Source organism: Melospiza melodia, chromosome 2, assembly GCF_035770615.1.
Source record: "Melospiza melodia melodia isolate bMelMel2 chromosome 2, bMelMel2.pri, whole genome shotgun sequence".
NCBI lineage: Eukaryota > Metazoa > Chordata > Aves > Passeriformes > Passerellidae > Melospiza > Melospiza melodia.
In genome coordinates, this window is record NC_086195.1 from 120,375,389 (window position 1) to 120,402,472 (window position 27,084).

The 27,084-nt window shown below is 40.5% G+C and overlaps 1 protein-coding gene across 4 annotated transcripts in view; it reads left to right on the plus strand.

Annotated features, from left to right (window-relative positions):
* The first annotated feature begins 4,090 nt into the window (after positions 1–4,090).
* Positions 4,091–27,084, plus strand: part of UBE3A (ubiquitin protein ligase E3A) — a 53,146-nt gene continuing 30,152 nt past the window's right edge. Inside the window, exons 1-7 of one of the 4 annotated variants that reach the window (XM_063149737.1) lie at positions 4,091–4,189; positions 7,855–7,944; positions 13,374–13,441; positions 14,588–14,642; positions 21,036–21,182; positions 21,788–21,906; positions 25,259–25,303. In XM_063149737.1, coding sequence (XP_063005807.1) covers positions 21,887–21,906; positions 25,259–25,303 — 65 coding nt within the window. In that variant the 5' untranslated portion in view covers positions 4,091–4,189; positions 7,855–7,944; positions 13,374–13,441; ... (1 more) ...; positions 21,036–21,182; positions 21,788–21,886. Of the gene's footprint in view, positions 4,190–7,854; positions 7,945–13,373; positions 13,442–14,587; positions 14,643–21,035; positions 21,183–21,787; positions 21,907–22,543; positions 22,626–25,258; positions 25,304–27,084 lie in introns of all 4 variants that reach the window. The other 3 variants (XM_063149735.1, XM_063149739.1, XM_063149736.1) reach the window with 3 other exon arrangements.

The window sequence follows — 27,084 nt, forward strand, 5'->3', positions numbered from 1 at the left end:
CTGGAAGTTCCAGTCACATTTCTACAAATTCAGAGCCTGTTCAGCTAGGCAGATACAGTTGCTTTCCAGCAGCTGGCTATACCAATGTAAAGTAGCTGAAAGCACTCATGGCAGCAAAAGCATTTCTGTGCCCTAGTATCTCACCACTTCAGAATATGTAACACACTTAAATGAGGCAGGAAAGTACAATCATCCCCATTGTAACACGAGCAACTTAGGTACATCAATGGCCACAATTAGTCTACTGCTAATCACACTACCTCAAAGTAAAAAAAGAAGCCCCCAACACGTGCTACAAAATCTAAAAGTGATCTAGTATTTCCCCCAAAATGGCAACTTGTCCCCAACAGAATCAAAACGAAATCCATCATGCAGCTTGGCCATCTGTGCAACACTGCTGTACTGCAATTAGTTTGGGATATGTTCCTTAATGTATCGTTTTTCACCTGTCCACTGCCAGCGTGATTTTTCCCACATCTCAAAACAGAAGGTGAATCTTTCCACACCTACATCCTTTTCAGAAAACTCTCCTTCCCCTGCCTCTGCATCTAGCCAGTGCAATAAATAACCACCAGCGTCCACAGCAGCTCGTTCCATCCTGCACATTTCCTCCATCTGCTGTCATCTGCGCCCTTCTTCATAGCTGAGTTGGTTTCTTCAGAAGAAAAGATGTGTGAACCATCTACACTATATTACCTCAGAGCAGAGATGGGTTATGAACTGCTCATTACTAACATGGGACAAGATCTCAGGATTGCAATCCATGGAAAAAATGCAATTGATGGTGTCCAATGGGTAAAAAACCTAAACAAGTGTCAGCTACTATTTGGAAACACTGAGGGTTGAAAAACACCATCATCATATAAATCAATTGTGTCCTATCTTGTATACTGGTCTTTTCTGCTATAAGGAAAAAAGAAGGTGCCCCAATATCTTGATAAAAGTTATGGAGACAGCTCCCATGCAATGATCAACTGCCATAAATTCCAGGAAGGTCGTTAGGACTATCACCTCAGTATGCATGGATAAAGTTGTGAAGACCAGAGTTAAACTAGAGTTGAAACAGGTGAGGGATGTGAAGGACATGTAAGAGCATCAGTAGGTACATCAGCAGCAATAAAAGGACTAAGGAAATTGTGGCACTGCTCCTAAATGGATCAAAGCACTGCTGGTAAGGTATACAGAAAAGAGTACATCAGTGCCATCACTGCTGGCATGGCAGTGTAGTTTTGGAGCTCACAGATCCTTATGGAGAGGAGCAAAGCTTGAGGGAGAAAGAAGCTGTTCTTGGATGAGGAGCATGAAGTTAGAGACTGCTTAGGCAAACTGGACATATGTGAGCTCATGGGATCAGATGGCAAGTGATGACACAAACAGAGCTGGCCAATGTCACAGTGAGGCCACCTCCTGCCATCTCTCAATAATCACAGAGTCTGTGAGAGGTCCCCAAGGGCTGCAGCCAAGGAGATCTGAGGTATGGAGATCAAGGAGGATACAGCTGAGCAGCTTCACCTGAGAGTCTGGGAGATTATTTCCAGACACAATAAGATCAAGAACTTCCCACCTGGGAACAGCCAGCATGAATATACCAAAAGCAAATAATGCCTGACCAGCCTGAGTTGAGAAGAGAAGGTTCTGTAGATAAAAAGAGAGCAGAAGTTTACTTGGACTCAGCTTGTGACATGCTGCCCCATAGCATCCTTACAGTTAAGCAGGAGGTAAGGACTGGACATGTGGGCTCTGCAACAGAGCAAGGGAAAAGTGGCAAGACAGGGCATTTTCCAGATGCAGGTTTTTTCAATATTACTGCTTCTGAGGTAACAGGAAAAATCATGGCACAATAAACTTTGGCCTGAATCTGAAATTTTAATACATGAAAGTTGGCAGGTTTTGCTACTGTGTGGGAGAGAGCCTCCAGATGCAGAAGGCTGTGTTCATGCCAGTGATTATTTTTAGATGGTTACCAATGCCCATCTCAACACAGCAATCTACCCTGCTTTCTGACCACACTGAAGTATAAGAATACTTCATTCAGTCTTAGTATTTCAATTATACATCTGCCCACCATGTCCTCTGCAAGCACCAGGGCTCTCTGCACTGGTTTGTAATAATGTCATTTGAGTCCACTGCTCTTACCAGCTATTACCCTGCAACAAACACAATAGGTCTTACAAAATTGTGCCCAAGAAGACATGTCCTCTTAAACACCTATTTCCTAGCCCAGAACTTGGCTTTAGTATCATATTTTTGAGAATTTGTGTTTATGGTTTTAACAGCTTATTCTGGCATTTGAGAACTACTCATATTTCTAGCTTATGCTTTTCAAAACAAAACAAAACAAAACCAAAAAGAATAGAGGATAGAAGCATCTCTATTTAATTGCCTTTATTAAGGGATAAGGTAGAAAAGAGTCTGATGTATTTTCCTTTTCTTTTCTACTTACTCCTTCCCCACTTCTATGCTTGTAGCTCCATATATTTAATGTTTTAAAAAGTAAATGTCCAAAAAAAAGAGTAAAATTTTCCAGGCATTGCCCCATTTTAAAATTATTTAATCAAACTGCTTTTAACATTCACTTGCCAAAACACAACTTTTACTCGCGCTTTTAACATCACACGAAAAGTGTACTTGCAATGCATAGGCCCGGGTGTACGTAGAGGAAGGAGCAAGAATGACCGAAAAGGACACAAATTATGCACAGGGCAGAGGGGAGAGGAGGTGTCAGGCAGGGCTGCGCAGGACCATAGGGTGTGTTGCCCACCCTTCGGGTTCCATCCCTGACAGTCCCTGACCCTTCCAGCCCCACCAGCCAGCTCTGCCCTCTGTGCCCCCCAGGCTGCTAGGTTTGAATAACACCAGGCATTTGATGACCTAAATTTACACCGTGCTGGCTCTCTGCCCAGCGCGGCAGGCAGGCACAGCAAGGCTGTCCCCACTCTTTGCCACCTCTGGGTCACCGAGCCCTCGGTGTCCCCGTCCTCGCCTCCCCTGCCTGGGAGGGGCCACACTTGGCAGGGCTGGCCTGGCCTGGCACCGCCTGTCCTCTCGGGCCTGGGCTCACTCATGGCTCCAACATGGGCTCCCCTCCAGAGGTCACCCACCGGCCGCTCCCCTTCCACTGCTCCCTTCTGCCGGCCGGCCACGGCTCCCTGCCCAGATTAAACCCGATAAACCCTGGGCGGGCTGCCATGGGGCCTGCCGGACAGGCTGGACTCCGGTGGGGCTCGGTGGGGACCTGCCCAGGGACTCAGAGCTGGTGGCGGCCACTCCTTGCCCACGGCAGCGATGGCTCCTTGCTGTGCCACCAGTCCCTGCAGTGCCCGCCGGCCTCCATAGGCACCTGTGTGTGTCCGTGTGTGTGTCAGTGTATGTGCACCCACGTGTATGCGTTAATATTTGCAGATGCTTGTGTACACGTGTATGTACGCCCGTGTATGTGCGTGTACGTGTAGGTAGCATGTATGTGTGTGCCCAGCCACACCCGACGGCGGCCCCCTGCTCCCTCACACCGCCCCACCCGCGCCGCACGCCCCGCACCCTGCGCGAGCGCACGCGCAGCCCCGAGCCCCGCCCCGCCCCGCCCCGCCCCGCCCCGCCCCGTGCGCCCGCCTGGCCGGCGCCCCCGCCCCGCGGCCCCGCGCTGCCCTCTTCCAACATGGCGGCCCTCGCCTCGAGCGCGCGGGCGCGCAGGCGCCGCCGCGGCTCCGCTCTTCCGCCGGGCGCCGCCGCGAGTGCACACGGCCGGAAGGCGCGGCCCGGCTGCTCTCTATGGTTGCCCGCGGCGGGTAGCGCGCCGCCGCCGCCGCCTCGCCTCGCCCCCGCCCGCGCTGCACGCCGGGACGCGGCCGGTCCTCCCTCCTTCTCTCCCTCCCTCCTTCCCGCGCGCCCCCCCCGCGCGCCCCGAGCCTGCGCCGCGCCGACATCCGCGTTGTCCCAAGATGGAGGAGCGGGGCTCGCGCTGAGCGCGGCCCGGCCGACACAGGAGCAGGAGGAGGAGACGCGCCCGCCCGGCCCGGCCCGACCGCCCGCCTCGCCTTCCCCGCCCCGCCAGGCCGCGGCTCCGGCCGCACCGGCAGCAGCAGCGCCTCCTTCTCGCCCGCGGCCCGGCCCCGAGTGCGGCGCGGCCCCCGCATGAGCCCGGGCGGCAGAGGCGGCAGGAGCGCCCGGGAGCAGCAGCCGAGGCGCCCAGGTCGGTGTGAGCGCTGCGCAGGGCCGGGAGCGGGGATGGCGCCCGGCTCACGCCGGCCCTGGAGGGGAGGGAGGCGGCCCTGGCAGCTCCCCCGCGCCGGGGAGGAGAAGGCGGCAGCCCCGGGGGTCCTCGCCTTGCGCGCCGTGAGCCGCACGGGTGCGGGGCCGCCGGGAAGGCCGGACGGGCGGGCGGCTCCGAGCCTCTGCCGCCCCCCGTGAGACCCGGCTCGCTGGGCGACCTTGGGTGAACCCAGCCTGCCCCTGCCTCAGTTCCCCGGTTCGGTCCCTACTCTTCGGGGCTGCCGTGGGCATGGGACGGCTCGGTGCTGTCGCAATGGGAATGGGAAGTGGTGCGAGGGTCTCTTAACCAGTGGCCAAGGCCCGCTTGACAAAGTGGGTCTGATCACTTTGCTCGTGTTACCCTCTGAAGAGTGGGATCTGAACCTGTGAGCAGGCCGCCTTGTTGATACATGTGATCTGTCGCTCCTGACGGCAGGACTTTTTGGGCTCCAGTTTTTAAGCATACCTACAGTATTTCTGTGAAGGGATATTACACTTTACCGCTGATTTGTAAATTTGTAAGCTGATGTGTTGTGGTCATTCAGCAGTTACTACTGCTTAAGAAAAAAAAAATGTTTCACAATTCTCCTTTAAGTGACAAGAACCTGTAATTTATAGGTTTATAGTTATTCCTTTTCTTTTTTCTGCAATTAATGGAAATACTTGTTTATGTTTCCTTCTGTGTAATGTGTTGGTCTAATTCTGGGACTAAGCGTGTGTTTTACACATCACTTCAGGGATGGTCCTTCTGTCTGCTTGGAACTTACCTGCTTCAGTAAGAATCTGTAAACCTGAAGCCTTGTGAGAAATCAGCTTCTCAGAGAGGTTTTACCATGCTTCTTGCATGTCTAGCAGAAAGTTTCTCAGTGGAAAATTGTACCCGATTTTAGCTTTGATTTCTTAACAAAGTAGGACCCGCGTGATTGTATTGTCAATTTATCTTCTTTCTCTTTTTCTTCTTTTTTTTTTTTTTTTTTTTTTTGACTAGCTGACTGGTTTGAAAGGGAGAGGTCTAAAAGATAAGATTAAGTTCCTAATTCATGCAAATAGCATCCAGTTAGAGAGATTACCTGCTAAGGAGAAGCCAACTCTGAGTTGCACTGTGTTGTTAGGCACTTACGGTGGGGGGAGAGAGGTGTACTACTTGATAAGAATGAAAATTGTTGGAAAATGGGCTTACAGTTCTCACAAACTGCTTGGTTTAAAGTTGGCTCTGAATAGCTGTGCCCTTTCATTGTGAAAACAATTGAAGGTACTTTTTAGAAATTTGAAAATATGGCAAAACTCAGTTTGAGTGTGTTGAATTGAAAGTATGAAATGTGTATTGCTAAATTGATATGGATATGCAGAGAAAACTATCACACGTGTTTGTCTTTTAAAACAGATACACTTTGTAGTGCAGTATCATTCTGTCAACTCAGTGCTGAAAAGTAGTGAAAGAAAGACTAGTCCACTAGTTACATTTACAGAGCTGATACTTTTAATTGAAATTATTTCTGTACAATGTTACAGATGTTTCATCTCTCTTTTACAAATACCTTCCATTCCACTCTAAGTGTTTGCTATTTAATGTAGCATCTTTCCTACTGGAATTAAGAAGTTCATTTTTTTTTATCAGAGGTGTTTACTGTTTCTCCTCATTGGAGTGTCTTGAGCATCTCCCAAGAATATAGAAACAAAAACCAGGTACCAAAATGAGTATTTAATTTGTTCAAGGTTATTTCAGCGTATCTTTCTGTGGCTTGGTAAAAAAAGTCAGGCTTGAACAGCAGTGCGTTTTAAAGCCTAAATTTTTCAGTCCCAAGTCCTCTTCAGAGCTCTAAAGTTGTGTGGGTTTGATCCTTTTTTTTAAATAACAAACCAGACTTCTGGTCTTTTCCTTTTTTGTAATTGCTGCTGTTGCTTAAAAACATGGGAAGGATGATTCTTTTATGAATGGAATTGAAAACTGTGTGTATATGTTGAACACGCCTAGAGTTGTTCTCAGTCTGTTGGAGTCCCTGTTAGAGCACCTGGAAATTGTCCCCAGTTGTTTTAATCCACTTGAGAAAATAAACCTGGTTCTTTTTCATATAATTTAACTTCTCTTTTGAAAGTATAGAATGTCATGTGTACCACCAGGACCCAGCACACACAATATAAAATCATGTTTGTTTCACTATGATTATGTCCTTTGTTGACATATTCTTCACTAGTTCTCAGAATTCACAGGTTCTGCTTAACCAGAGTTGAGTTTTAAGTTATAAACATGTTTAATTGTAAACATGTTTAAACATAGAACATTTTCTATGAACAGTAATTAGCATAGTACATGATATGACGCTTACCACGGAATTTAATCAGTTTTTATGTTTTTGTAAATATGCATCATCCTAATTTTTGCTGTGCAGGAATGATTTTTTCCCCCCCTCTGTTACTTTTAGTTTACTTAGTGAATGTCCATAGAGAATTCATCTTCTTTTAAATGCAGGAAATTTCTTTCTCCCTCCCTGCATAAGTGTACTCATACACCTGAAGATGAAAGCCACTAATTCTTAAAAATAGAACATGCAATTGAGGGAAAAAGGAATATAATTCATAAAGTATCTAGCCATAGATCTCATTTCCAGCATCAGTCTTTCTTTCTGGTAGTGTGGGCCAAGTCTTCACTCTAATTAATGAATATCTATTGATTTTTAAACAAAGGAGGTGTGTTTTACAAGTTTTCTGAAATATCCAGTGTATTTAAGGTAACTGCAAATTTTTTAGAGAAGCAGTGTTAAAAGGTTTTCTGTCACTAATCAAATTCTGGTTTGTACCTGGAAGGAGGGGAGTAATACATTTGCTATCAGGGTCTGTAATGAAAAAAATCTAGACTATGTTGTTTACTTTAAAAAAAAAAATACCCCCTCCCAGAAGTTCTATAAGCTGTGCTCAATAGCTGGTTCCCAGAGACAACAACAGTGGGCAAATCTTGTGTTTAAGTGAATTTTGTCACCTTAAATATTTTGACCTTAACATTTACTGCTGTAACTTCTTGTATTAGCAGGCAGTGCCTGCTGGACTCATAAAGCTGTGTTGCCCATGAATTAAAGTTTGGAAAAAAGCTGGTTCACAGGAATAGTAATGTGTGTAAGATATCTGGTTGGTTAGCAGAAAGTCAGCAAATACAGTCTAAAGGTAACATTTTGCAATGAAGCAACACTTCAGTAACTACAGCAGCTGGTGACACATTTCTTCAGGAAAATAACCTCATAGGAAGAATGTGAAAATCAAATAATGTTGAGATTCAGGATTCAGGTTTGGCAATGTAACATCTGACTAAATAGCATTTTAAATTGCTATTTTTGAATAGCTGCACCTTCCTGTGGTTAGGAGGGATAGAGCTTATTGACAAAATAACTTGCTGGGTGCAAAATTACATTATGAATCAAATATTATTATAGTTCTGTCTAACAAATACTCTTATGAATGAATCTCTTAAAGGAAGCATTAACTACTTCTTACTTACTTTAATAGGTTGAGCCTGCTTCCCTGTATAATGCAAACTGCTGAATGGAGGAAGGGGGTGGAAGTCAGTCTTTACCGATACTCTTTCCTGCATGGTTCTTTACCCATGTTTTACAGAGTGCTGAAGAATTAGGAGAAGCTGCAGTTGTTCTGCTGAGTGGAGCTAAATGGGTGGCTTCCTTCTGGACCCTCACTTCACTGTCTTAGGTAAGAGGGGTGATCTGCTTCTTTTGAAGCTACTTGAATTTCCTTAGGACAGAAGTATATATGGGTTTTTTAGAGAAACTTCTAGTTAGTGAAGCAGAGCTTTGAATTCTTGTTTTTTTTTTCTGATCTGGTGGCTTGAAAAGGGCATTCACAGTATGTAGCTGTCCCAGTACTTTTCATTGAAAAGCATTGCTGTTTGCGTCCATTCAAATAACTTTAAAAACATGCTCTGTGTACTAACATAACTTGCTCCTGAGAATCACATTTATCTTATGTAGCATGATGGAAGTGGGACTGTCACTCAGAGATGGGGTTACAGTGATGGTGGGTATAGGACAACTTTAACTCATGTACCATTGACTGCTTGATATGGAGTGCATGACTTTTTTTTTCCCCACAGACTTGGAATAGTTTGGGTTGGAAGGGACCTTTAAATGTCATCTAGTCCAAATTCCTCTGCAATAAGCAGGGACATTTTCAAATAGATCAGATTGCTCAGAGCCCCATCCAGCTTAACTGTGTATATTTCCAGGGATGGGGCATCTCCTGTCCCTGGGCAATCTGTTCCAGTGCTTTACCACCCTCACTGTAAAAATTACTTTCTGATATCATATTAATCTGCTCTCTTTTAGTTAAAAGCCATTACCTCTTATCCTGTCATAGCAGGGCCTTGTAAAAAGTTTGTCCTTCTCTGTCGTGTAAGTTCCTCTTCAGTACTAAACAAAAGCCAATGGGTCTTTTCAGATCCTTCTCTTCTCCAGGGTGAACAATGCTAACTCTTTCAGCCTTTTTTCATAGGAGAGCTGCTCCAGCCCTCTGATAATTTTTGTGGCCCTCCTCTGGACTTTCTCCAACAGGTCCATGCCTGTTGTGTGCTGCGGACTCCAGACCTGGATGCAGCGCTGCAGGTGGGATCTCAGAGGAGTAGAAGGGCAGACTGGTCTCCCTTGGCCTGCTGGCCATGCTGCTCTTGATGCAGCCAAGGATACATTCTGGACACATTGCTGGGACAAGGCTGGCCGTCCAACAGGATGTCCAAGTTCTTCTGTAATTAATTCTGCTGCCAATTCCCATGTCCCCTGGCTGTGTTGATATCAGGTGTTGCCAGTCCAGGTTCAGGACTTTGCACTTGGACTCATTGGGTGAGGTTCTCATGAGCCTGCTTTTCAGTGTTGTCCAGGTCCCTCTGGATGGCATTCCATTCCTCAGGCATATCAGCCACACCACACAGCTTAGTATTGTTTGCAGATTTCCTGAGGGTACATTAGGTGCCACTGTCTGTCATTGATGAACTGGTCTCACTATGGACCCCTGAGGGACACCTCTTGTCATTGATGTCCATCTGAACATTAAGCCAATGACCACTACCCTCTGTGTGCAGCCATCCAACCAATTCCTCATCCACCAAAGAGTCCCATCTATTCTCTCTCCAACTTGGGATGAAGGGTGCTGTGGGGGGCCCTACCAAAGGCCTCAGAAGTTCGAATAGATGACGTCAGTAGCTGTTCTCTTGTCCATTGATGCAGTCACTCTGTCATAGGAGTCCATTAGGTTAGTCCAGCCAGACTTGCCCCTAGTGAAGCCATGCTGGCTGCTTCAAATCTTCCTGTCCTCCATGTGCCTTCATGTTCCTTCCTTATGTGACAGAATGTCAAAGCTGTGACCTAAACAACTAAAGACAAAATTTAAGTATCAAAAACTAAAGAATGGTTTGAAACCCAAAGGAAATTTGATCTTGGTGGCCTATAGATCAGTAGGATCACAAGCAAAAAATTACAGAACCTCTGTTTGGGTTTGGTGGCTGTTGCATAATGGTCTGGCAATGATTAGTCCACATAGTTTGTGTTTCATTCTGGTCTTGTTTGAGGACTGTGACAGGACTTCTGACCAAGCTAGAGTTCTAGGTGTGAAGCTAGTTCATCTCTCCATAGAGAAGACCATGTTCATAGCTGCCTTTAGCGGACTGCTTTTAGGACTTTTTATTACTTCCTTGATAATCATTACACCTAAGAAATGGATAAAATGAGGAGATCTGGATGACAGACACCCTCTCCCTTACCCTTAGGAGCTTTGTGCAGGGGAGGCACAAGAGTGATCTCTCTTGTATTGCAAAGCTTGCAGGGCACTGAGATGGCAGGCTTGTCCAGGCAGCCAAGCTCTGGCACTGCTTGTGTGCTCCTGCTCTGGTATGCTCCCAGGGACCCAGGCTGCAGCAGCTGCAGCTCTGCAGGCTTGGGCTGTTACAGGGTGGTGGAGTGGCTCTTAAAGGAACTCAACTTCTCAAATGGCACGTAGGTCAACATACTTCAAGAATGGCTATCATAGCTGTAGAAGAGTTTTGCTTTTGCTTTATGGTTAGTTGTATGTTTGAGCTAACTAATACTTTAAATATTTTTATTTTACAATGTGTTACTTGCCTTTTTCTTAAAAGGAATCAAAAACTTCTGTAAAGCTAGATAATCCTGAAGAGGTCTGTCACTACCTCAGAATTTCTGGTTCCAATACAATCTTTCATTTTTCTTATTTGTGTAGCTATACTCAGATAATTTTTGCTTATTATTTCATAGTGAAATCTCATGTCCAAAGTCTTGATGATGAATGTTGTGTTTTACTATGTGTGTACACCCAGGTTTATTTTTAGAAAGTCCAAGGTATACTAGTGTATACTGACTGAGTAGCAACACCTTGTGTTTCAGCTGGTGTAGCGAAAATTGCTTATTGTAGCCAATAGAAATACATACTTAAGAGTCCCCACAACCTGTGAATCCCATCAGATTTCAAGGACAAGGGAGCTCCTGAGAGAATGTAACATTTCTGTGAAACACTGGTATTTCTTGCTTGCAAAGATTGAGTCCTTTCCATGAGAAAAATACTCCATTTGCATGATTCCTCTAACCTGAATATCTGATTGAAAGAAGGACGTAAACATAAAACATAATCTAAGCACCTGATAGAGATTATTTCATGATATTTTTTACTGGGCCAGACATGAGAGTTGCAAAATATTTTTTGTATTTTATAATTAATTTCTTAAATACATTGTTATTCTGTATGCAACAGTGTGGTTAATTCAGTGTTTTACTGTCTTAATATAATTCAGTGTGCCTTGAAGTCTCCTTATTGAAAATGCATGACATAGTTGTAAACAAGCAGCTTTTTTGGCTCTAGTCATATGATGGATTGAGATTTTTTTTAATGTGGAGTGGAAACAATATGGTTGGCCAAGCTTTAAGTCATATTGTCATTTGCATTTTTTTAGGCTGATGTGGCTTAGTGCTAATTAAGTATACTGGAGGTGAATGTTGAAGTACATTATTCATGAAATAATTTTCATTCCTTTTAGACAAGCATTACAGAGACTTATTAGCCTTATTTCCTTTCGTGTTGTCATGTAGCCTTTGAATGTAGATTTTAGACTTAGCAGACTGCTGAACTCTGTTCTGCCTTAGTGGTAGCTGTTGGGGAGAAACTGAAGGAGAAGAACTGGAAGTCCAGGAACGTCAGTTTTGTGTTGCTGGATTTGCTCTTCCGTTCTGTGTATTATTATGCAAATAACCTGTCTACATCTCCTCCTTTGTGGTCTGGTTTCCTCTATCAGTTGTACAGTCCTACTTTACTCCATAGCTTCAGTTCTTTTGGGAATCCTTTTTTTTTTTTTTTTGTCTCTGTTGCTGGGCAATAATCATAAGAACCCTGGTAGATGTATTTGCAATAGTTTTTCAAGCTGTACTTGGTGCTCTCCTCCTACTCTGTGCATACTGAAAATTTGTGCTTCTGTATCTTAGAGGAGAATGAGAGAATTTTATACAGATGACACTGCTCTATGTCTGTAGAGGAGCAAATGCATACATTGAATCTGGAAGTCCTGTAACACAAGGTGTGAAAATATTGATTGCATTTGTCAGAATACTTCAAACTGAGTTGGTCTAATGGCACCACAGGAAATGAAGAATTATTCTTTGGTAGAATAGAAGGTATTTTGGATTTCTGCTGTGGATATGGAGTGGAAGTGCTGCTTACAAATAGGAAAATCATCAGTTACTGTCTCATGTTATTTAGATGAATTTTTCTTCTGTTTTTTTTCTGAATGGTAGGAAAGTTTTATTGACACGGTTGCGTATTGTTAACACAGTAATCCTAACTGTACAGAAAGCTACATAACTAGTAGAATGGCTTGTTGAAATAGCAGTCCTTTTTCACAAAACTTGTAGGCTGCCCTGTGTAACTAACTTTTTTAAAATACAAAAGAGTGCGCTCACAGTGTTAGTGTTGGAGCTTTAGTGGCAAAACTGGTCCAGGATCACCCCATTACAGTTCCCTGATAAAGAATTTGGCCCCTGACACCAAATGATTTCTTGCTGGTTTGGCATCTTCTAAAATAAAATGTAATTAAGGTAACCAGATTGAGGTTTCCTGTGTGGGAACCGTGATCTATATTGGAGATCAGACTAAACCAGCTGCATTGAAATTGTTTGTTCTTAATAGAGTTTTAAGCCAAGAAATTATGTATTACATCTTCAGAGTGCTGAAAATGTGATATTCTGTGCCAAATTACTAACTTTTTTAGAAAGTAGTTAGTAGATTTCATGGAATCAGGGAATGGTTTGGGTTGGTAGGGAACCTTAAAGAAAAAATCTAACTACAAGCCTCATCCATGGGCAGGGAAACCTTTCACTAGACCAGGTTACTGAGAGCCCCATCCAGCTTGGTTTTGAGCAACTTCAGTGATGGGGAGTCCATGACCCCTATCTTTCTTTAGTTATATGCATATGTGTCTGTTTCTGTCACCTTTTCCCTCGAGACTGGTTGTGCTTTTAGGTGTTTGTTGAAAAGTATGTTTTAGTCCCTTGTTAAATATGACTTCTCTGAAAATGATTTTGTAGAAAAGCATACTGAACTCCAGCAGTTTGATGCACCCAGAACAAAGATTTGGTTCTATCTGTGACTTCTCCTGAATGTTTGGGTTTTTTTCTTATTATAAATGCCAGTTCTTAAAGAAAAGGAAAAAAAAAAAAAAGGACAAAATAAGGGGCGGGAAGGAGAGAGAAAATTGGTATTTATAATGAACTGGATGAATGCAATTGTAGAACTATTGCATCACTACAGAGGAAAAATGTGTGTTTGAACTTCACACTTTTGTAGCTTATCTAACATAATAATTATTTTCTGTTGTGCTTTTCTATGAGAAGTGTGATTTATTTTTATATGGTCTAGGTTTAGATAGTCCTGTGAGAAGTGGAGAGTTTGATATGATGATCCTTGTAGGCCCCTTCTGACTAGACATATTCTATGATTCTGTGTTTCCTTTAGTTGCATATTTGTGACTAATCAAATAGACACTTCTGAATGTACTGTCTTGAAGTTGTATGGAGCTTCAGATTAGTGTGAAGCATAGTGCAGGAACTGAATTGTAATGTTTTGCATTATAGGTACAAGAACTGTAGAAGTCCATTTTAGAGTTTGAAAGAACAAGATTCTGCAGCTCTGGAAAGATATGGTATGTTTATGTTTCCACTTACATTGTTTGTATGCTAATAATTGTTATAACAAATAATTACACTTTTCTTCACTGAGATTTAAAAAAAGATTGAAAATTAATTCAGGAAGAAGCACACATTAAATTTTCCCTTTTTAACTATGATATTTATTACTTAATCATAATTCTCTAGAAAACTGACTTATTTGATTTTTCTTGGGGCAAATAAATACTTATGATATAACACTGGTGAATTCCCTTTTGATTTAACAAGCTCATCATGCTGCTACCATCCATTTATTTCTCCATGGATTGGATAAGAACTGATGTGTTTCTGAAAGATCTGTGGTTTTTTTAATTCGCTACTGAACATATTTATAGTGAGGCTATGACTTGAAAAATAAGTTTAGAACTTGCAGAAAATTTATGCGATCATCAGTGTAAGTCAAGTTTACAAATAGGAATGCTGGGAAATACAGAAATACAATCTTTTTTAGCAGTGTTAACATAAACCCATGGCACATGGTGTCTCTTTTTTTGTCTAGGCTCTTAAATGTCCAGCCAGCTAAAAAGTATGTACGTGTAATGTGGCAAGATTGGGACTTGAGCTTGTAGTTATTTTGTTTGCCATTTCCTAACTGAATTTTGGTGTAGTCCTCTAGTAACACCTGGTATTACTGCACTACTCTGTAGTGTCTTTTTAAGTTCTGTAATTCTGCAACTTGGTACATTGAGAATTTTTGAAACTTTTAGCACCACTACATTGAGAAAAACAACAATTGAGTTAAATTTTCTGCCATATTAAATAGGTCTGTTAATGCATATGCATATTGTATATAGTTATTTCAATAACACTTCCTAAGCCATGTGTGTACTTTCTCTTTCAACCACTTAAATTGTGGGGAAGCTGATCCAAGTTTTCTATGCCATGGGTTTATGTCTGGATTTTTCTTTTCAAGATAATTAACTTAGAAATATACTTAAAGTTTTGAAATCTCAAATTTGCAAAACAGTTGTTTGATGTCTTTTTAAGTTCTGTTTCATAGGAAACTATAGACAGGCTCTAATAAAACTGTTAATTCTAAGCTGAAACTTTAGCTGTAGTATGTACTGATTAAAAATTGTAAGTCTCTCAAAAAGCTACAATGTTACATTGTCACAATCCAGATGTTCCTGAGAGAATTGTATAGATTGGTCCTTTACTCTAGCAGGCATCTGGCAGGTAGTGTATATTCATTTTTGCACCCACAGCACCACTGGGACCACCCACCTGCTTCTTGCTCTCCAGTGTCAATACCAGTTCTGTGTATGATGGCTCTTCTTCAAACCTAAGCCATTATTTCTTTATTGCCATTATGCCTGCTGGCTGCTTTTCTTCTGGATGTTTAGCTGCTTGCCACTGTATGTATGCAGAGTCTTTGTAGTGGTATGTGCTTCATAAGTTGATGAAGAATTGCCCTCTAATCCCCACAAATTGTTAGTGATAAATACTAATGGAACATCAGAAAAGCTGAATGTCGTACTACAGAACTGCATGGTTGCTCAGTTTTAATATCAATTATATTTAAACAAACGTGCTGAAGAACTTGGTGAGCAGCAAGATGCTTTACATGGAAGGCAGCATGAAAGATGGGTGGCAAAGGAAATCAAAATAGAGGATAAGCAAAAGGACAGATGGAATAAAAGTTTAAGTAGTAAAGCTGAAGTGAAGCTGTAAAACTTACCTGCAAAATAACTTAACATGATGAGTAGTCAATAAAAGAATTAGTAAAAGACATTTAAATAGGTGGATTGGATTTTCACCTGCTGGTGTAAAAAGGACTTTTTGTTCATAGCTGTGTATCATTTTGGAGGCAGCCTAAAGTAACAGGTATAATGTAACTGAAATAGAAACAAATGGTTCTGCTGAAAAAAAAAAACCAAACCAAAAAAAAAAAAAAAAAAAACAAAAAAAAAAAAAAAACAAAACCAAAGGGGGGTGTGTGTAGTGGAAAGAAAAAAATCACCTGTGGTCTAAGTGTAAAGCACAGAAGCTAAAGATAATTTTGGATCTTTCCTACTTTTACAAAATATGTATATGATCTCACTGAAATATTAAACCAAAACCAGATATTGAAGGCAAAATCTAGAGTCCAAAGTTGCAGGAGCAGCTTTAGAAAGTAGAAATAACATGCAGGCCTCTAGGTTTTGGCCTGAGGGGAGGGAATGGGAGCAAACATTAGGTATTTTTCTGTTACTCCCTGATTTATGGATATCATAGTTTAACCCCAGCTGGCAACTAAACACCCAACAGCTACTCTCTCACCTACCCACACAGTGGGATGTGGAAGAGAATTGGAGGAGTAAAAGTGAGAAAACTCGTGGGTTGAGATAAAGATAATTTAATAGGTAAAGCAAAAGCTGTGCACGAAGCAAAGCAAAACAAGGAATTCATTCACCACTTCTCATGGACAGGCACATGTTCTGTCCTCTCCAGAAAAGCAGGGCTCCATCATAGGTAACAGTGACTTGGGAAGACAAATGCCATAACTCTGAACATTCCCCCTTTTTCCTTCTTCCCCCAGCTTTATACACTGAGCATGGTGCCTTATAATATGGAATGTCTGTGTGGTCAGCTGGGGTCAACTGTCCCAGCTGTGAACCCTCCTCACTCCCTGTGCACCCCCAGCCTCCTCCCTGTGGGGTGAGGAGCAGAAAAGGCCCTGACTCTATGAAAGCTGTAACATGAATAGCAATAACAAAAGCAACCCTGTGTTAATACAAATCAAAAACACAGCCCCACACTAGCTACTATAAAGAAAATTACCTCTATTCCAGCCAAAACCAGTACAGTGGGGAGTATTGAAATCAAGGCAAAGTAAGTATACAGATATTATAGGATGGAGCTTTTATGTAAGTCTATGTTTGATCTCTTTGTACGGAGATACACAAAATTCTGCCTTTATGAAATTCAGTAACTTGTGATTTTATTGAAATCTAAATTCCAGAGTAGCACTAACTTTAATTTGAAGATAGTAACAAATTCAGATTCCCATCCCAAATAATTTATTCATGTTAATTGTTCTCATACTTATGTTCCTGCTCTAATTGAATTTATGGGCCTTCAGTTTCTATTAATGACGATTTTATATGCATTCTTTCAGTTAGAAGATCTTCATGTATTCTTTTTGTGCTATGAGAAGACTTAGTTTCTTCCAATATCTATATTGATAGGCTTAATTAACTTTGAACTCTTTTCATTGTCTAATCACAAGGCATTTTCTTCTATCTTCATGATGTTTTTGTGGCTCTTTTCTACTACTTCTGGAACACTTTTGAGGAGTACTGAATAATTGGAGAACTGGGTTTAAGTTTGGAAGATATGTGAAGTGCTTTGTGCCAGGGACCCTTCATAAGCCATATCTGTCATTCTTTTTGTAATACATGGGAGCATGTGTACACTTGTACATCAGTTGTGACTGCTTTAGTCACTTTAGGTTGGCATTTTCCAGGATACAACCCAATTCTTTTGGTTTTCTAACTCATGTGATTTTGCATTAGTTTTTACTAGTTGAATTGCTTAGCTTACCAGGCAGTGGGAAAAAAAATCATATAGAAGCCTTATTAGTGTTTGGTTGGGACTTTTTTTGGCCCCATTAGGATTTATATGATCAGGTTGTGTATTAGTGGCTGTTTTATTTACTGTAGAATCAGTAATAATTTTGCCTACTAATTAGATGAAGAAAACTTAAGTTTTATGTTTTCTGCATTGGAAGCAGCATACAGGCAAGAAAAGTAATTTGTACTTCCAACTTTATAAAGAAATATAGGCTCAAACATGCCTATTGCATTACTTTATTTTTTCTTTTCTGCATATGACAATTAAGATTGAATTTAGGGGTTTGGTGAATATTCTCCAGGACATTTGACTCAATCTCAAGTTATAAAAGGCCCACTCTCCTATTAGGTGTCAGTTTCTTACTGTATAGATGATTGTTTTGTTGTGGTACTCAAAGTCATTCTGGAAATATTGAAATTCATTCTTGGAGCATTCATAAGGACTCTTCAGAAGACTTTGGAAAGCTGTCTTTAGTGGCATATTCTTGAGAGAGATGGTTGTATTTAATTAAGCAACTAAAATTCTGGTACTGAAAGGTAAGGTAGATTGTGGTACTTCATTGTACAGTGGATTACCCCTATTTTCATCATAGATCAAAAGAGAATATTAAATTTGGATCAAAGATTACTTGGGTAGGTAGTTAAAATTCCTATGTAAAGGAAACTTAAATTCTTACAAGTGCCACTCTTTCAATGAGGCAATCAGAAGTTATAGTTTAAATATGGAAAGTGTTCATCTTCTAGGGGATCTTCCTAGGCCTCAGATACTGTGTGTCAACTGCCAGACTGCATTGCTCTCACAGAAGGTGACCATCAAATAACCCAAGGATAGTAGCAGATTTAGGGAAGCCATGTAGGTAACAATGTTCAAATAAATTATTCCAACCTGAAAGTTATTTGCCTTTTTTTTGGTTGCTGACAAAGAAGTACTTACAATCTCCAGGATGTGGCTTTAGGTTCTGTATGTTGAAGTTGGGAACCTGTTCTTGCCTCATGCTTGTAGACTTTCAAGGTTTATGGACATGTGCCAATACCTTTCATCAAACTATGGAAGAAAGTTGCTTTTAGCCCCTTTTGATGCTTCTGAACTTTCTGACATCTTGTTCTTTCACTCACTGTTTAACTCCTTGAGTTGAGAGGAACATACTTCTAAGAAAATATTCACCTGTGCAATCTTGGAGAAATAGATGTTGTTCTAAATCACTGCATAAACATTATTTATCCCGTTCCTTTTTGACGAGGGCTAGTTGAAGTCACAAAGTTTTTCAGATACATAATTTCATGAAGACATATCTTCATGTCTTGCTATCTGTAATCGGTGTAGTTGCAGCCTTAGTTGACTCTCCTTCTAGTAAATAGTCACTAGGCAGGCACAGATTTGTAATCGGTGTAGTTGCAGCCTTAGTTGACTCTCCTTCTAGTAAATAGTCACTAGGCAGGCACAGATGTGCCAGTCCCAAAGCGCGTGGCAGCCATCTTGGGTTTTTTGGGCACACTCCATAGGCACAAACTTCCTTTCAAATCTTCAGCTGCTCAGTGTGTCTGTAAAAGCCTAAGCTGTAAGCCATGCTGATCATAACAGTTAGGACCAGAGAAATTTGTTTGAATAATATGAATAAATATCTGCTCTGGGGCTGCTGTTTCTATCTTCTGTAAGGTAAGTTACAAACAGAGGAGGTTTTTTGTAGAGAAATTCCTGTGACAGAAAAGCCATTGATTTAGACCAATTCACAACTCATAATACCATTTTCCAGGATCTTAGTGTATTCATTAGTGTAGTTTTCCTTTCCTAATCAAGTAGCGTCTTTTGACTCTCTTAACCAGGTTGGAGGTTTTTGTGGCCTTGTTTGTAGCCAAATGTCCTTTGAAATATATTCAGAATAAATCTTTGATGGCAGTCCCCTCCACCACCCACTTTGTGTTCCAGCGTGCTGGTCTCTTTGCCAGCAGACACTACTCTGCTGATGCATGAATGAGTAAGGTTTTAGAAAAATTAATTCTTTCATCTGTGCTAGGGAATCATTGCCAATCATATTCTGTCCCATAGGAGTGAAGGCAAGGATAGGTGGGAAAGGTAGGATGAGAAGGAGATAAAAGAGAAAAATTATTCATTAAGGTTTTTTGCATCTAGACTGATGAAGAGGAGCATGAGAATTTTAGATCACAATTCAGTAAGTCTAGGTTTAAGGTATTGTGCAACAAATCAGAAATGCTGAAACTACCTGACTCAAAGCTCTGACCCATGACAAATTCAGTTTGTAGGTACAAGTTTCACAACAAAACTTAGATGAGTTTACTTCAGCTCAGTGAGATATGCAGCAGTTCAGACCCTTCCTTCCATCACAGAACTGCTGTTGGATACTATGTTTGGCGGTGTGGTAAATGAGACTAACAGAGTTGGATCTGGATCAGGCCTTGGCATAAGCTTGTCTTGACTATGTCTTTGGAGCTGCCAGTATATTTTTTAACATTCCAAAATGTAGTGGTGTTTGAATCCAGCACCAGCACTTCATGTGCTCTGTCACTGTTGTCAGTCACGTTCACGACTTCTCCCATATGAAAGAGCCTCAGCAAAACTTTGTTTTACTAAGGTTGATGGCAGCCTGGTGTTCTATCATGCTTCCATTTGATGGAAGACTACAGTAATACATTTTTGTCAATAGTCTGGATGGTGTAGGACCAAGCCTATGTAGGGAGTCATTGGCCAGGCACACTCCAGAGTGTGAGCTGATACTTAGAGTAGTCAGAATGCAGCTTTCCCAACCAATGAGGCTTTAGTGATTATACCACTGTCCTCTGATCAGTGTACTAAAAGTTACTTGGGCAAAGTGCTAGAAGCAGTGTTAGAATAAGCATCTGGTTCCTCAATACTAAGGCTTGCCTAAAAGTGGAAATTTTCAGATCTTAATCAGAATGTCATAAGCAGAGTAGTGTTTTACAGCTTCGTAGTTTTGCATCAGCATCTTGGGTTGTTGCCTTTCTGTACAGCTGATGGTCACAAACATTAAATGGAAAGTCTTTACCCTGCTCTGTAATGTTGACAGATGAGGAACCTTTCCAAGTGACTTTTAATCATTGTTCTGTGTTCCTGGAATTGACTCAGTTGAACTTTGACAATTTACACCCATGAAACATAGGTACTGGAGAACCTCTGTTTTGTTTTGGAGATTTTTGGTAGCCTATTTTTTTTTTTACTTTCCTTGTGTCAACTGCACTTGTGTTACAATGAGAACACTTAAATATTGCTGATGTTAAAATCAACAGATGGCACTTTACCTATCTCAATGAATGATAAAACTAATAAGCATAATTCTGAAACTAAGACAAATTTTGTTTTGGTCAGAGTTAGTGGCAGAATGGCAAATGGTAGTAGAGTGGCAAAACTGGGCAGCTTTTCTGACAAACTTTAGAAAATCATGAGCCTTGCAAAGATCTTACTGTAATACTCTTGTAATACATTGGACTGAAGCACAAAAGAAGGTGCAGTAAAGAAATAAATGTTTTTTACTAAATATTTCAAGCTGTCTGATGTGCTCTCTTAGTATTTGCACCAGATTGTTATGTCTGCAGGTGTTGCAGAGAGCTGTGGTTGTGCCATCAATAGCTTTGTGCACCTTCATTCTGTGTGAGGCTTTTGCTGCATGGCAACCTGCAAATGTGGGGTTTCATCTGGGTTACCACAGGAATAAACTTCTCAGTATACTATATAGAGGTCTGTCTTCATAGCTACCACTTTAAAGAGAAAGTAAGATGACTTTTTATTTACTAAATACAATATTAACATTGCAATTTTTATCAAAACTTTATGTTAGCAGAAAGTGAATGCTGTTTGTCATCCGATTCTCCTTCAGAGACCTTTTTTCCTTTCTGGCTTTCTCCAGTGCACTTAGGAGCCTGGGGGGGAGAGAGAATGGGATGAATTGAGTGTTGAGGATTATGTTTGGAAATATTTTATCCGTTAACTTTAGTTTAGAGTAGATAATAGCAGTAGGTAAGAGACTAACTGGTTCCTTTTCAGCCATGGAAGTAATCAGCTGGGGTGGTCCCAGGGCGCTCTGGGCACGAGTATTGCTGAGTGATCATTGGCTGCCACCTGCGTGACAAAGTAAAGGACCAACCCTTCCATTTATACCAGTGGAGCCAGATCACGGGAAACAATTGACAGGTAAAATATACTTTTGAAAATTTAAGGGAGAGGAGAGAGGACACATGATAAAAATGGAGCAAAGAAGCTGAAAGATTTACCACAGATAGCAAAGGTTGCTCCTCTAAAACTTTTACTTATCTATAGCTTAATTCTTTTTGGGGAGAGGCACACAACAAAGTTCAGGTTACTTTGTTGCTCCCCTGGCAACAGAGCCTTGCTTGCTAAGAAACAATGTTAATCAAGTTGTAGCAGCAACACTTCTACCAGAATTTTATTGTAGTTACAAATTACAGTTCATATTTATGCACACACTTCCAGATCCTTGAATCCTTGTTGTCTTGACATTGGATGTTTTGCACTGGTCCAAGAGATGGGTATGGCTTTTGGCTTTTTAGGCTAAAAATATGTTGCTGAATTTTCAAGTTTATTAGTTGATTGTACTGTAGTGAGTTACTCTAGAAGTTCAAATGCCATACAATAAATGAATGTAAGGACGTCTTAATCTCGCTGATAAAACAATGCTTAGCATCAATATTTTTCTTCTTTTTATTATTTTTTTATTTAGAGAATTGGCTAAAAATAATTTTTAAGAACTTTTAACTATATTATTTTTGCTTATTTAGAATTGTTAAGCTTATGCTTAGCTCGGCGTGATACAGGACTGGTGCGACAACTCGGTTTTGATCAGTGACTCAAAATTGTGATCACCCTGATGTCACCGAATGGCCACAGCTTGTAAAAGGTAAGCAAAAAGCATATCAGGTTGTTTCTCAGGAGTTTTTCTACTATAATGTTTATTTTAAGGTATTTAATTTGTATGGCCTGAAGTTAGTTTTATAAATAATATTAAGTTACATTGTTTGTTTTAGATAAGTCAGCTGGCAAAGTTGAGTTACGCTCTTGCTGACAGGGATTTCAACGCTCCCTCAGTTTGCCCTTGCCTGCTTTTTAACATACAAGCAAACGCTGTGGTGCTCCATGATACCCCTCTTAAGAACAATGCTATCATTTAAAAGTCCCTGGTAGATTTTGCTGTCATACTGAATTTCTGTATAAACTGTTTAGCATACTTATCCAAGCATGTGTGCAGTTTTGAAGTATTTATCCAGATGGCTTGATAATGTTAAAGTGTGTGTGAGCTTGCATACCATTACTTTTCTCATCTAGAGAGGTACACTGGAAATTAAAGGAGTGGCTTGTAGAATGGAGAAGTTGCTCCCTGTGTTATTGGAAATGAGCCACCGTTTGAATTTGCGAGCTCATACTGCAGTATTCAGATTAGTTGTTGTCTTGTGATCAGTATCTACAATCTAATTGAAAGCTGAAATTTTTAAGAGCATTTGCTCTGAGATTTTCTCTGAACAGAACTCTTGTTTCAGATTTTAAGCATGATGAAAGGACGTCTTGCCGTACTATATAGTTGTTTTTCAATACTGTTGCCTGCTCACGGGAAATAACAAGGTATCTTGTTTGTAAACAATTGGGTATTACAAAATAAATAGCTTCTCAGCAAACAAGTACAATTCCTGTAATGAGATTGATCTTCCACTTCATTTTACTGAGTATTGAAAGCTCATTTTATGAGGTGCTTATGTTGTCATTTGAAACCTTCTAAAATCGAATTAATATATCCATTAATTGTTCTGCAAATCATACTTATAGTAGGTCTGTTCATGTTTTAGAAAACAATAAGCTGAAGGAATTTTCATCCTGTGTTCTGCAGAACCACTTACCTTAGAGGACTAAACCTTTTTTGACCCAACTAGATGGTATTTTTTTCTCATATTGTTTATCTTATAGACACAACCTTTTTTTTTTTTGAGTAACATATACGGAACTGCTTTGTCTCTTTACAGCCCTAATAATATTCTCACAAATAGTGAGGATAGGAAAAGATTTTGGATATACTGCTAGCTGTTTTCATGTCTGTATTGCAGATCACCAGGCTGCTTTTTTTATATGCACAGTTTAGATGCCAGTGTGCTCTTTTTCTGTAATTCTTCATGCTGCTGTTTATTTTAAAGGCTGAAAGGCTTTAGGTATTCTTGATGGGTTTTTTTTTTTAACACCACTATTTCCTTTGTATTTTCGTAGCAACTAAAAGCACTACTCCTTCCCAAATCCTCAATGTGTTGTATGTCCCAATACTGGAATTAAGAAAGCAAAGCCTTAAATGTCCAGACATTTTGCTACCATTTTCTAAAGTCCTGGAAGTAAATAGAGGAGCTAACCAGTATGAATATAAACATGTGTCTTTCTTCTATTCCAGCTTCTAACACTTAAATGCTCTGGTGAATGAGTGGGAAAAAAAATTGAGATTCTTTTCACTAAGCATTTAGAGGCTTGCTTTGGTCACTGGAGTTAAAAGGAAATTCTTACTTGTTTTGCTGCTGAGCAGTATTTTTGTCAGCAACTGCCTTGTCAGTCCTGAATTTAATGAGTAAGGGAAATGTAATTTGGAGATAATAAATAGAGGCCAAATTTTGAGATTGGGCAGTTTTTATGTTATTTTCCAGTTAAAGAGTATTTGCATTTTAAGCATGAGTGTAATATTAGTTGGATAGGAAGTTCAGAATTCTGTCCCTAGTGTCTGTTAAATTTTATAAGTTAGTGAAATACAAACAAATAATTTCCTGTGTTTTGCATCATCTGTCACCACACAGTATCCAGCTAACCTGGGAATTACAAGTTGTCTGCCAGAAATGCCTTCTAGGCACTGGGTCTGTTTAGTAGAATCCAAAAAGTTGTTAAGATCTGGTATTACAGAAAAGTAACTGAAATTTTAGCAGTGTGTTTGGAGAGCACTCTAAACTTTAGTAGGAGAGACCATCCAGTAAAATAGCACAATGAAGCCGGAAAAAAGGAATGCATCAGACTACATGTGGAGATTTCCAATAGCATTTAGAATCTTATAGACAGTTTTATAATAAATAGAGAAATCTAGAAATTGCATTGCTATAAATATTGATTTTTTTTTTTCCTGTAAAGCTGTGGGAAAATCTGCTTAGCTGTCCTAACTGAAGTCTCTCAGCAGACTCTGGTGAAACCTAAAAAGTTAGTTCTGTTTGCAGATTTTAGCTCACTTCTGTTTTTAGAGAGCTGTCATGAAAGACATTTTTGTTCATCTAAGCTGCAGAGTTTTACTGTAATGGCTGTGCTTTGTTTCCACTCCTTGCACAGTATTTCCAGCATGGCAGTACTGGGCAACTGTACCAAAGGTTGTTCCCAAGCAAAGGTTCCATAAGGTCTGATTTCAAGGCATCCTAAGATGATGGGAAACAAAATTGCTGCATTTGTACTGTCTTGTCTTCTGGCTTGTCTGGCTACAAACTCACTGGCTAGGGGGAAGTTCTGCCTCAAAAAGAGAAAAAAAATGCTGTCTGAAAAAAATTACCAGTTGGATCAGTGCTGTCTTAAGGAAGATGGGAATAAGGAGGAGCTAAATAACTATAATTTAGTCTACTTTAAGTTGGTATGGAGCTATACCCATTGAATTAGTCTGTAAATTAAGTCAGTGGGGTTGCCAAGCTAAACACAGGTGCTGCTTGTGCTAGGCAATAACACTTAATTCTGAATTTGGCTGGGTTGAAGAAAACAGAAATCTGTGAGATTAGCTCCATGAATTCAGGTGGAGAGAGATAAGAGATTTGTTTTGATATCCTTTTGGACCCTGTTTCTTAGCTGCTATTTCTTAAGAGTCCAGCTCTGTAGAGAATTTGTTGGTTGCAGTTGATCACTGATAATCTTTGAGTACACGTTTGGTTGCAGAAGTGGTTATGAAGAATTAGCCCAGAACTGGAGCACTGTGCAGCCTGAATGCAGAAGTACTGCCAGCAGAGCTCTCCCCTAATGGCTCCTGTTGCGTAAGCATGGGGAAAAATGCTCTCCTGCTTAGGGAAATTTAGCTTAATTATACTATCATGTTTTATGTGATAAACTGTATTCTAGAGTTTGAGAAGTTAAATCTGCAAGTATGAAAATGTTGATGCTTTTAGTGGCAATAATACACTCATTGCATTCCATCTTTCATAACTTCATATTGTAATGACTTAAAAGAATAAGCAGTGCTTAAGGTTTTCTGTCTGGTTTTGCAGATCACCAGGAGAACCACACTCTGAGAACATTGAAACTAGCCGAATGTAAGTAAATGACTGGATGAGTTTGGTTTGTCTTGATAAAAATGTTCTGAACATGTAGAGCAGTCACTCTTGCATCTGCTTAGTAAAAAGAAGACAAAAGCTGAGTAGAACTGTGAAATTACCTTAGCAAATTTCATATTAATATTTTGCAATTTTAAGCCTCTGTAGAAACTGATTTTTAATTTTTTTTTTTTTTTTTTTTGTTTGGAGAGTGCATGAGTTGGAGGGAAAGTTCAGAGGTTTAATTTAACGTGAACCAGTAGATGGTAGCATAATACAATGTCAAAAATCTCACAACCTATATTCAGACTTCACAGAAGGGATGTAATTGCTACCTGCCATTCGCTAACATCTTGCATGGCTTTGAAGACACTGCAGTATTAAGGCACAATACCTGCTGGTATCTCTTGTGGCAGATGGATTGTTGAACTAAGAAAAAGAAATTGTGACTTAATTTGGTGAATTTATATGTCAGTTACTTCTAGAAACAGAAAGCTAGCTCTCTTTTGCTAAACCACAGAACATCTTGGTGACAGGTCTGAACCTTTTTAACTGTCTTCATTAGGTTAGAAGCCAGGATGAACTAAAACCAAGATTGTGGTAGATTGAAACGTTCATTTGAATTCAAAATTCAAAGGAGTTGCTGGAATTTAGAGGACTATTTAAAAACAAAAAAAGTTTTTTGAGACTTTATTCTTCTGTGAGTTAGCAAACAAAATTCTTTTCTAGCTATTCAAACTGTACTGTCATAGAACTCAAACAGGGAGACACCACAAACTGCTCTTCTGGATAACAGCACAAGTCCCAAAATAATAGAGGGAATGTAGCCCAGTAGTTGGTGTGCTGTCTGAGGCTTCAAAGGATCTGGGTTCATTTCTCTTCTGCCATGAACTTCTTCTCTGACCTTAAACTGTCTCCTTCACGCCTTCCCCCAAGCGGTCTAGCGTTGTACATGCCGTGAGCTGGATGCCATTTTCAGGATGTTTTGCAGCCTAGTGGCATAGTGTGAATTGCTCAAGGACTTCTCAGCTGTAGCTGCCCAACTTAAGGAGGAGCAAAACTGCAGTGAGCCCCCCTGTATGTTGGACTGCATACCTAAAAAATGAGGAGGAGGAAACGGTGAAGACTTTTCTGAGCAATTCGCTGCAGTGAAGCCTTTTCTTGCACTAGGAGAAGCAATTCTCCTGGTATGACAGATTTTTTTTTTTCCCTCACTCTTACCATCTGCTACAGAAGTGCTGTCCAGCTGCTTTCTTAGGAATGCAAGGGAGCCTGACCTGAAAGGTGACTGCCTGTTGGTGTGTGGTCTCTGTATGTTGCAGTGTTAGAGATCACAGGGTAAAAGCCCTGCCATAATCTCTTATTCCTGCTCCAGTAGTGGCCCATGCTGCATTGTGGTTTATTGTTCCCGCAGCAAGTTATGTCCTTTAGTTTCCCTGTCTTAGCCAAACAGAGGAAATAGGGCTGCAGGCTGGCTATAGTCCACTCTGGATGTTACCAGTTGGATTAATGGTTTTTATGTATTTAAAGCAAAGATGTATCAGCAGCACTCACCTAGACTGGTGTGAAACAAAGACTTTAACAACCTAGCATAAATCAGAAGGAAAAGGCAGTAAAGGTTTTTCCTTTTAGAAGTTTAACAATTCTTGTGTGTGTGTGTGAATTATCTTCCTTCAAGAAGCCTTCAAGAAGAGCCGAACAAAAAAAAATTTACAGTAGTAAGCTTTTCTGTGTTATAGCTGAATACTTTTTCTTTTTTATGTACACCAGTGATCAGAGTG